Here is a 10,955-nt window from a genome sequence, read left to right on the forward strand (position 1 = left end):
TATGAATCCTAACGCTCCCCCTGTGGGAATGCATGCATTATACTGAGCCAATGGGGACTGGTGGGCATTGCATGTATTCCCAATGGAAACCCTGCTCCTTCTGCTGGATACAGCCAGCAATTCATGGGCCCTAGCGTACTAGTCCTAACTGAGGCAATGTGTAGCATCTGTATATGGTGTATGGTATTTGTCCAACTGTTATGTCCGTTTATTCATGGTTAGTACTGTCTGGTGTAAATTCTTACATGTTCTGTTCTGACTTATATGTTTGCCTTTCTAGTAAAATATCCGTTTTTGTATTGTTTGACGAATGAATAAAGTTGTGTAACTCCTCATTTCCTTTGCATGCTTTTCACCTACTCGTCTTAACATCTCCGAGCATTTTGTCTCACTAACAAGTACACTTTCAAGGGTAACACTTTACTTGAAGGTATCTACATAAGAGTGACATGACACAGTCATGAACACATGACACAGTCATGAACCCTAACCCTAACCATAACTTGTCAAGACAAAAACCGAATGACACTTACTAAAAGAAGCGTTATGTCATAAATGTTTATGACTTGTTTATAATGACATGTTCATGACAGTGTCATGTCACTCTTATGTAGATACCTTCAAGTAAAGTGTAACCCTTTCATGTAATCATCCATATTGCTGTTCTGTTTTTGTCATTTAAAACTGTCACCTAATATCAACTGTCAACTGACAACTAATCTGCATGTTGCCGCAAGCCTTATTTCTTTGGCTTGTGTTTAATCTCTTTGGCTCCTTGTGTTGAATTATTTTGTTTTTTTTCCTCTTTCCACTCAGAGAGGCCATGCAAATTAATGGGCAGATGGACTGCCACCCCAGTGCCCAGGGTTCCACCCTCAGCCCCAGTCGCCACAGTAACGTCAAAAAGGTGACAGGTGTTGGAGGCACCACATATGAGATATCAGTGTGAGCAGGGACATGGCATCCACCTCCAACAACGACGAACACCCTGCTGCAAAGAGATTCTCTCACCTCTGTTATTTTAGTGAAGTCTAGGTAACGGCCAGTCAGGGGCACATAGCGCTCCCTGTTTTGGAGTTATTGTCCAATCAGAGGATCTGTCTGCCCTTGTGTGGGTCTGTCTAGCCAAATGCCTGTGTGTTTGTACCAGAAGGGTTGTTTGTCAGTTAATACCGCTGCAGGCTGTTGTGTGTGAGGAGTGTCTTGTCATTAACATTTTGTGGCTCATCATCTTGGTCCTAAGAGTGGACCGTTAATGTTATTACTGTTGTCTCTCAGCTGTGGTCATAAAGCGTACATTGTTCCAAATGTCACACAAACCTTGCTCCAGAAAGCGCTGAAGGCTCAACAAAAACACAGATATACGGATGAATTAAACACCGACATCCTCACTACGGACCTCTGTAGGAGACAAATGTCCTTACCGAGTAAATTGATCTCAAAGAAGTCAAAGTGCTTCACATTAATTTGTACTGTTTATGCCATCTCCAGCATATTCGGTGGAGTTGTACAGCTTTGAGAAGTGATAGAGGGCCGATCAATTGGATCAGCACCAACTGCATTTGCAGGCAACACAGGATGAGTGAGGCGTGAAAAGGGGATATAGAGAGGGGAAAGTCATCGTATCATGTCTGGAGGTTGCATTCCAAATTCATTGAGAAAGACTTGCTTAATGATTAAATTCCAAAGAAATTTCTCAGGAATGAATGCAACCAGCAGAGATGCTAGTTGATATAAAATAATACATACTGAATGGCTCCTTCTTTGTCTCAGATTAATAGGGATCAAGTAAAGCTCAACCCCATTTATTCCCTTCACAAAAGGTGCAGTACATCATCATAGGCTTCTGTTTGTTTTAGTGAAGCTCAGTCTGATTTCAACGTGACCTTTGACACAAGTGCTGAGCGTTCTGAAAGATCAGAATACCTCATCCCAAGAGGTCAGAATGAGCCCAGCCTTGCACAACCAAAACAACTTTTTTGTTTTGTTTTGTCTAAAAAATAAATGAACCATTGTTTCAATGTTTAGTGTGTACGTTGTTAATCATAGGATTGGAATGGATGGAAAGGTGTAGAGAAATGAAGACTGGTCACCCATTCATTATTTTGTAGTTTTCTTTTTATATAGCCAACCTTCCAAAGGCTATGTTTGATACATATTTTTTTATACAGACAATTAAGCCTGGAATGGATGTTTTATTTTGAGTGGATTTGTTGATAAATTATAAATTCAGTAATTAAAATGAGGTCATAATAATGGGTCAAATCCATAAAGTAAATTGTGTGCTGTACCTAAGACACAAATTGGGCTTTTAGTAGAGGCTGCCTTGAGCAGTGCCAAAAGTGGATACACACCCCTTTATTTTTTTAAAGACAGTGGATGGGTGACATGTCACAGTGACATCACCAAGAAGGAAAATGTTAATCAAATTGCAGCAGCTGTCTGGAACAGCTCCAGTATTATCCCCCACTTTTATTTTGCTGTTAATTAAAAAAAGTCTCAAAACATGTATTACTTTTGAGAAAATGAACTGATAATATCTAAGTGGAAGGTTTTTGTTTATATTTTGCACCAATAAATATGAAAAAAAGTCATAATTTACATGGCTGTAAAGCCGTATCTTTGGCCCAGCCACATTTGCATGAAGAATAAACCAGTGTTGCCTTTTCAGAGGAAAAGCTACTTTTCATACAGAATTAAATGCAGCTTGTTGAAACACTATCGCACCCTAGGGGACAGTGAACTACCTTTAGTGTTTTTTTAATCGAGCAGCAAATTACAGGAGTGACACTTGTGAGCAACTCCGACTTGGAAAAACATTTTAACAGCAGAAAGTTCTGGAAGAAAGGCCAAAGTACAAGGTAATAAATGATCCTACTTGATTATGAAAATACATCACTTTTTACAGGATCTTTTTTTCTTCACATTTCTGATTCCTTTCCCCAGAGATCAGTGTAAAGGCCGTTAGCTGTGGTAGTCTTGCTTTCTAACGAGGTTGAATGTTATCAAAACTCGCTGTAGTCTCCCCTTTTAAAAGTCTCACCCAGCTGCCTTACCATAAACCGTAATGTGAAGTTACAGGATACTCTATTCAAGTCATGTATTTCTGAATTGTTTAACAGTTTTTAAGGCTGTGGCATACAGGGACACTTTTTTGGCAAACTTGATGGGTGTCAGTGGAACTTCTTGAATACCTGAACAGACCATTAGCTGCAGAGTTGCCTAAAAACTACCATGACCACATCTAAAAACACTATCGATGTCATTCCTCTTTAAGATGACTGCCATTACTCCCATGTTCTTTTGTTGGGGGATGGACATCACTGCAGGTCAGGGAGCATTCCTGACAGTCAATATTGAATCTGTTTTGTTGAGCCGATTTTATTTTCTGAACCCCAAATAGAAAGTTCACTATGTATTAAAATATAGAATATACTATAAATGTACACGGGTTCCTATTTTTGTGAAGAGGAAATATTTCCCAATGACCTGAGCAAAGTAAATAAAGTGTCGCAACTCTGAGTGAATGAGATTGATTCTTGTGAATTGAGGAAAAAAGAAAAAGAAAAAAGTACAATGGGGAACACATGCACAACATTGATATCAAATTATTTTTATAGTCCATAGATGTTACTTAAGTTGATTTGACATTTTAAAAGTCAAAAATAAATCCAAGCCTTTATAGGATTGGTAGTTTGCATATAACGAGTCACATGATCTTGTTTCGACTCCTACAACCCTCAACACAATCTTATGGTATATAGAGCCGTATTAGTGGCACATTTTATCATTAACTATACCCGGAAACAAGTGATTTTTATGTGAATGCAAACGTGGTCTTTGACAGCTTTTATTCGAAGGTGGAGGAAACATTTCAAATCATTTGAGTTCAAATGAAAAGCAACATTTCATCCATATACATGTATTTACAGATGCACTGGCACTTTGATGCACTTTAGAGGCAAGGTTAACAACTCAATTAGTGGAAAGAAAAGGAGAGGGTGGTGAGCACACAGATCAGATAGGGCACACTCTGTTACATATACTCTACATGCTTAAAGTCTGGGAATGTTATGATCTAAAGAATGCAAACTCCATTTCCTGGTGAGGAACTTAAGTCAGAATAGCTGCACCAAACTATGATGAACCGTTGACTTTGGACTTATTGGTTTTCAGAGAATTAAAACAAAAAGGAAAAGCTTAGCTAAGTGCATCTGATCTCCTGTCAGTCAGCCATCAGTGGACACTGCGCTCTGCAGCACACATCTGATGCCCCTCAACTGCCTGGAGTGGATTCCTCTTCTAGTCAGTTCCTAACAGAACTAATGAAAGAAGGAACCAAGAAACAACTACTTCTACAAGGCATCCACTGAGAGGTCTTCACCTCACTTGCGGTTTCTAACAGTGGAAGCATGGACAGGGTAAGAAGGCCCACTGAGATGCATCATGGGTTTTTATGTGTATAGTGCACCTCCATAATGCCTGGTCCCTGGCCCTGTGCTGCTAACCAGCAGGCTACATTATCCTCTCCCCCTACAAACAAACTCTGCTTCAGAATAACAAAAAAAAAGTACCCCAATGTGGGAATTATCACCATCACAATCCTCTTCAGTTTGTCAAAATTGAACTGTAGATGACACGGATGGAAAGCGTGGCATTCCAAGGTGCAGAGGGAAAGGGGTGGGGGGATTGTAATCTTTTTCCCAATAAATTCACTATCTTGTATCCCGCCCCCCCCAGTGGCATCAAGGACTTGTGATCTTGAGGGAAAACGGATAATTTAAAAAAACAAAAACTAATATGCAAGTGTCCAAATTCAGTCCATTTAGAGTCTATTGTAGAAAAAGAGGAAACACTGATATATTGAAGATCAGCAAAGCAAGTTCTTGGTTCTCAATTCTTCTCCTCAGCCTTCACCTCCTTTTTCTCCTCTTCTTTCACCTCAGTCTCCTTTTTGACCTCTTTTTCTTCTGATGCCTTGTCCTTTACGGAGAGTTCCTCCAGCTTCTCTGCCACTTTGTTTGCGCTATCAGTGTTGCCTGTGGCAAAACAGTGAAATGTGTCAACTAAAAACAGTCAGTTTGAACATAACTCAGTTGCATGTCTTCAGCTTGCCTAGCATGTACCTTTGTCTTTAACAGAAAACAGTCCTGCCATTTTCACTTTGCATACCAACTCACTGTCTTATAAGGGTGTGACGAGACACGAGGATGGATTCACGAGAACGAGATTTTAACACTATTTTAAAGAAAAATTAAATGATGAAATATGACTGGAAAAATAGTCCAAATGAAAAATGAGCACTGTGAAAGGTTTTGCCACAAACTCAAATGGCTTCTCTCCTGTATTACTAACCTCTTCAAACCTAATAACTGCGGCGTCCCTCTCTCCTCCCGAACATGCCCCTACAACCTATTAATCAAATAATTACTCATTTCTTACACTGCGCTATAACTATTTTTCTTGCATCTTATTTTTTTTTCCATCTTTATTTATTTGCTCTTTAAATGTTTTATATAAAGGCACTTTAAATTGCCTTGTTGCTAAAAGGTGCCAAAGAACTAAAGTGGCCTTGTCTTGCCCTAAAACCTCAGCCTGTCACCAGGGTAAATAAACCCTTCTGTCTTGTGCCTGTCAGTCAGTCACCAGGGCAATAGAGAACACCTGTCTGTCTCGGTAGCGTACATTAACTGCACGGCGATCTCGCCATTACATTATATTGCAGCAAAGGCTGCCTGTGTTAAGTTTTGAAAAGTGTAACCACACTTCTCCGCTTTACCGACATTGCTGTGTCTCACCTGCAGAGGTGAGAAACTTTCTGTCTGCACCCCACCTCTGCGTGGGTGTGTTTGTTGGAGCTGAACCCCGGTCTCTGTGAAACAGAGGAAAGAGAAGCTCGCGCTTATGTGGTCTCTGGTACCGAAATTTGGCACCGATTTAACGTGAACTGGTCTTGGTCCCGAGTAGTACTGATGTAATGCTGCAATTGTGTACCGATATCACGAGACAACTTTTAAACTCAATGAATAATACTGTAACGTTTTAATCGCCACACCTCTACGGTCTTAATATTCCCCCTCTTCGTACAGCCACTATGTGCAATTTATGATTTTAGGAGGACCATGTGACCCTTTGCTAATGTGATCATAATAGAAAACAGTTTTACTGTGTGATACATTTGAATTGTAATGTAGCAGAACATAATGACACTAGCCTCAGAAAAAACAGTGTGTGTGTTACATTCTGCGTGTTTATGTAGCAGACAGAAAAAGTTCGAGGCTGGAGTGAACAGCAAAGAACAGAGTGAGTCTGCACATCACTTAAACCTGAGCAATGCATTGGGGGCCCTGAAAATAAAAAGGCATGTTAGCATGTAAAATGGATTACAATTACTAGTAACCCAATGAACTCTCTGCTTAGGTAGTACATATTTTAAATAACTAATTGGAAACATTAACACTTTTTCATGTTGGAAAAACAATGTAATCTAACCATAACCTGCATATAATCCAACTTTAAATATTTTAATAGATATTCGCCTGAAGTTCAAGTTTCATGTACCTGTTCCGTCAAGACTTTTTTTGACCTCCTCCTTGCACTCGTCAAACTTCCCCTTGAACTTCTGAGCATCTGTAAACAGAACAGAGAGTTAGTGTATATTCACATGAACGGGCGGTTGTATGATGGCCAATGAGGCTGCATAATAACGCACTGACAAACAGGAACACCTGTAATGAAAAAGCTGCTGGGATTTTGATGCTGGAAGTTACAATGGGCTTCTTAAAGCACTCTCACTTCAGTGTGTTCACTTTATCTTTCAAATTAAAACACTGGTGTGGCCACATTTCTATTGGTACATTGGACTAGATGTATAAATACTTACTTTCTGCATTTAAAAAGCGTATTGCCAGGAGTTCAGGTTTGGGGCTTTCGTCAGCATAATCTGCTAGTGTGTTCCACACCCATGCCCTGTCACTGCCGGCGTTGGGCTTCAGCTCCATGCTAGGCATAACTGTAGTTCACAAGAGAAGGAATAAGATGAACACGTTAAGGCTAAGATATAGGCATATACACTGTATGATGACATATTTGGTGGTTGCACAACTATTAGCTGTACATTAGAAATTTGTTAGACAGGATATGTAAGACAATACTCTGTCTTAAAAAATACAGAATTAAAGCAAATTGTCAAAGTGCCTAAGCCCCAGGCAGCTCAGGAATTAGACAGCTCCAAGCCTTACAATGGAGCATTACATTTACATACATGCCATTTGGGATATTTATTTTCCTTTTAATATATAAGCCACTGTTGAACGTTCTTTTAAAAAATTAAAATTAAAAGAGAGGGGGTGGGGAGGGCCTTGTACAATTATTTTGTTCCCCTGCTGTACTGAAAACTTACCAAACTGTGAACCCAAGACCAATACGGTCATGATATAAAATTGCAATTAATCTACTCACTGTGATGATTGGCACAAATCTTCAAGGTGCGGTCTCTCCTCATCAAAAGGCGGATTGTGCCCTTCTCTTTGTGTTTCAGCAGCTTGACGTCACCCGTTCCTCTCTCCTTCCACTCTGGTGGGTCATTCTCAGAGGCAAAACGATATAGTTTAGCCCGCCTAGGAAAACAATGGTATACTAATCAGCAAACACAACCCACCACTCTTGTGACAAATAACATGCAAATGAACAAAGACTATTAAAATGACTTACATTTTAAAGAGTTCCTCCTCATCCTCTTCTAATGTTTTCACATCTTGCTCAGGAAGGGACACGATGGGCTCAAAGTGGGGATCATGATTAGAGTCCTCTGCATTATCTGCAGTGGTTTCGGGCTCTTCCTGGTCCTAAAGCAATAGATGAGTTAACTCAAAGCAAAAATGTCTACTTATCTATGTCAGACATTCAGAGTAAGTTAAAGTAATTAGGCATATGGTCAGTGTGATTCTTTGAAACTCACTAGAACGTGACTTCTGTCAAATGACCAACAGGACATGAATGCTTCAATGGAGGGATTTAAGAGCTCATTGGTTAACAGGAACAGGCAAAGCCCTTAGTAAATCGCTATTGCTGAGCCAAGCATCTTTAGTTCTATTTCGGGTTGCATGTTCCCACGTTGAATGTTAACTACTTATTTGGCAAGAACACACATTCTCTGCACATAAAATAACTGAGGATAAAGATGGCTATTCATTACAAATGTGCGCAAGATCATGACCTGTGACAAAGTGTGAAAATACCATACGGAAATAACTAACGCTAGGTGCAGTTTCATTTAGCGGATACGAAACTAAGCAAACTCGGGAGACCTTACTTTTTTAGGGTGGCAACCCCTCTTCTACCCCATTATGCTCACCAGCTTTTCTAGTTAGCGGGTAACTTTTAGGTGTATCCCGCTGAAGTCGTTGCGACTTGGCAAAGGGAGCTAATGTTAACGTTAAAATTGCTAGTGACATTAAAGATAATATCGGTATAATTAATTAAAAGTCACAGCTTGAATAATGGATAAGGTGGATACCGTTATATTAAGTTTGGTTTGGTCGCAGTTGCATTTTACCGCCTAATGTTAAATAGTTCAACTTTTTTCGAAGACAACTCCTTGTGAAGTTGCCTAGCTAACATGAGTTAACGAGGCCTTTCACTAGCAGGCTAACCATAGTCGACAGCTAGCTAACGTTAATCGATTGTCTTTTCGCACAACGGTGTGTGTCGTTAACTAATATGTTAATTTGACAAGAATTTAGGTGACATGTTTGGGCTAACTGGCACTCCATCCAATGTAACACCGTTACTGCCCGATAATACGCCGTCACTGACTCCAGCGCCCTGCTATTAAAGCTAACAGCAGCCAACAAATGTTAGCAACTGCTGTGCTTGGCAGACAAAGACAAGGGACCCAGATAACCTTTGTCTTTGGCCAGCTGGTTAAATGCAGTAGTAAAACACCCCGTGCAAATGCCCGACGACTGCGACAGTTAAGTTAGCAGTGTTGTGCACATGCCTTCCTAAGTAGCTAGCTAATGATCAGTGTATGACGGTACTGTTAACATGCTGACTAGCTAACGTTAACGTTACACACTTCAGAGTACTTCCGAGCTCGTCAACGTTAACCCTGAATGCGTAAAAGTATAAAAATCTAGCACGGGACATTTCTAATCGTCTATCAGAATGCACTTACGTTTTAAGTACATCCTATGACATTTAAAACATAGCAATGGGCTTTTCTAGCATCACGAAAGACATCACTCTCGGCATTTCAGGCTCGCAGTTTCCTTTGCAAACTTTGACGAATTACGACATATAAAATAACATGTTTGCCACAAAATTCCGATTTCAAGGCGAACATCATGCATTAAATGACCTAAAACGCGCGACCTCACCTTTGGGTCTGCCATATTAATGTAGATGTTTGTAGATTATGGAAGTAGTTAGATTCAAATCCCAGACTGGCCGCCGTTCCCCTCGGCTGCTCACTTCCTGCTACAGCTTTCGCGCGCCGAATTTCCTACGTATGCCCGCGCCCACACTGTGACAGTGCGCGCACCGCCTCTCTCACGTCTCTGGGACTGCCTGTATTACACAAAATGCTGTTTTTATCACAAGATTTCTACCAATTGATTAATTGTGTCAATTTGTACAGTACCTACTGCAAAAAACATTATTTGATTTAATATACTGAAATTTTAACCGAGGTGCGAAGATTTAGGAATAATTATATCCGTAAAGAGTTATCAAATAAGCCAAACTTGATCAGCAATATGGTTCAAACAAATACTCAAGGTAAGGACGTAAGTGAACCATTGTAATGTGCAACAAAGAAAAGACGTGTGTATCTTCAGATTTTTGTAACATTAAATAAGCTGTAACTATAGACCCCATGTATCCCACTCTGTGTACATTCAGCCTATTTAAAATAATATGTCTTAACTATCAGCAGTTTTCGCCTTAAATCGCTTCTGTCCTTTCAGTTTATAATGTGCCGTATAGTGTGTATTATTAAAAACCAAAACAATAGTTCAATTTTCCCATAGGAACAACAAAAAGAAAATAAAAAAGAAATTGAAACAGTTATTGTTGAATGGAAAACAGAAATCCTTGAAACGCGTGTTTTTAAATTCATAATTTCACATTATAACGATGGACATGACGCTCGAGCCCTGAATATGACGACTGCCACTTTAAATGAGTTCAAAGTTCACCGCTGCACGTGGTTAAATCAACATGGCAGCGCCCTGCACATTTAGTAAGTAGTGGAATTGAAAGTATATAAAAAGGTAAGATACATGAAAAACATTTCATGGACTTCCATTGAATATGGCCGTTGGCGGTATTTAGCGCGACAGGGACCTGTACACTGTTAAAAGACAGATTAAACAAGAACAACAAAGAACGCAACTTCAGTGCATGCCCTGCAGCCTTTAGCTTACATTATATATGTGTGCAGTGCAAGTGATGGAAGTATTTTAGCATGACCTACAGCCCAAACTCTAGTCCGTAGAAGTTATTGCACTTACATAACAGCTGTTCTTTATATGTAAACGTTCTTTTTTTGCCCTCGCATCTAGATTTTGAAGTTCATTGTAACAATTGTTAAAAAGTTACAATGTCTCCTAATCAAGCTTGATATTTGAGCACACTGTCCAGCTAAAATCGTTAAAAAGCCAAGTGTCTGGCAACATTGATATGACTGTTAAAAACGTTTTTTTTCATATATGTTTTGTCTTTTTGAATGTAAGATCAGTCTGCTAATTGGATAGTTATTTTACAGCATCAACAGAGTGATGGCAGATGTTAGTGGCAGCCCAGTGGCTGATACTCCACCCTCAAAGGAGGAAAAGCCCGATGAGCCTCCCCTGGACTCCAACAACGATGATGTAAAGCCTGATGTCAAAGCTGAAGGGGGGAACGAGGCAGCCTCGGACCCCAGCATGTACCGCTACATCAAAGAGGACCTC

At 39.9% G+C, this 10,955-nt stretch overlaps 3 protein-coding genes and 1 non-coding gene across 6 annotated transcripts in view; 2 read left to right on the forward strand and 2 right to left on the reverse strand.

The window, feature by feature from the left end:
* The window catches only part of zdhhc8b (zDHHC palmitoyltransferase 8b), an 83,326-nt gene extending 78,531 nt beyond the window's left edge, over nucleotides 1-4,795 (forward strand). Inside the window, exon 11 of the mRNA XM_078250031.1 lies at nucleotides 817-4,795. Coding sequence (XP_078106157.1) covers nucleotides 817-949 — 133 coding nt within the window. The 3' untranslated portion in view covers nucleotides 950-4,795. The remainder of the gene's footprint in view (nucleotides 1-816) is intronic.
* ranbp1 (RAN binding protein 1) lies at nucleotides 3,835-9,494 on the reverse strand. Its single transcript, XM_078250038.1, has 6 exons — nucleotides 9,381-9,494; nucleotides 7,714-7,847; nucleotides 7,462-7,619; nucleotides 6,884-7,012; nucleotides 6,562-6,630; nucleotides 3,835-5,039 (listed from the first exon to the last, which is right to left on the reverse strand). Exons 1-6 carry the CDS (start codon nucleotides 9,393-9,395, stop codon nucleotides 4,894-4,896), a joined length of 651 nt encoding a protein of 216 aa, XP_078106164.1. The 5' UTR covers nucleotides 9,396-9,494; the 3' UTR covers nucleotides 3,835-4,893.
* Nucleotides 6,185-6,313, reverse strand: LOC144518828 (small nucleolar RNA SNORA77). The gene has a single exon (XR_013502048.1). It is a non-coding gene; the product is annotated as a small nucleolar RNA SNORA77 (small nucleolar RNA).
* Nucleotides 9,495-10,186: 692 nt separating the features above from the next.
* The window catches only part of trmt2a (tRNA methyltransferase 2A), an 11,532-nt gene continuing 10,763 nt past the window's right edge, over nucleotides 10,187-10,955 (forward strand). Inside the window, exons 1-2 of one of the 3 annotated variants that reach the window (XM_078250040.1) lie at nucleotides 10,187-10,274; nucleotides 10,769-10,955. The exon at nucleotides 10,769-10,955 is cut by the window's right edge and continues 449 nt beyond it. In XM_078250040.1, coding sequence (XP_078106166.1) covers nucleotides 10,782-10,955 — 174 coding nt within the window. In that variant the 5' untranslated portion in view covers nucleotides 10,187-10,274; nucleotides 10,769-10,781. The remainder of the gene's footprint in view (nucleotides 10,275-10,768) is intronic. The other 2 variants (XM_078250041.1, XM_078250042.1) reach the window with 2 other exon arrangements.

Source organism: Sander vitreus, chromosome 5 (assembly GCF_031162955.1).
Source record: "Sander vitreus isolate 19-12246 chromosome 5, sanVit1, whole genome shotgun sequence".
NCBI classification, from domain to species: domain Eukaryota; kingdom Metazoa; phylum Chordata; class Actinopteri; order Perciformes; family Percidae; genus Sander; species Sander vitreus.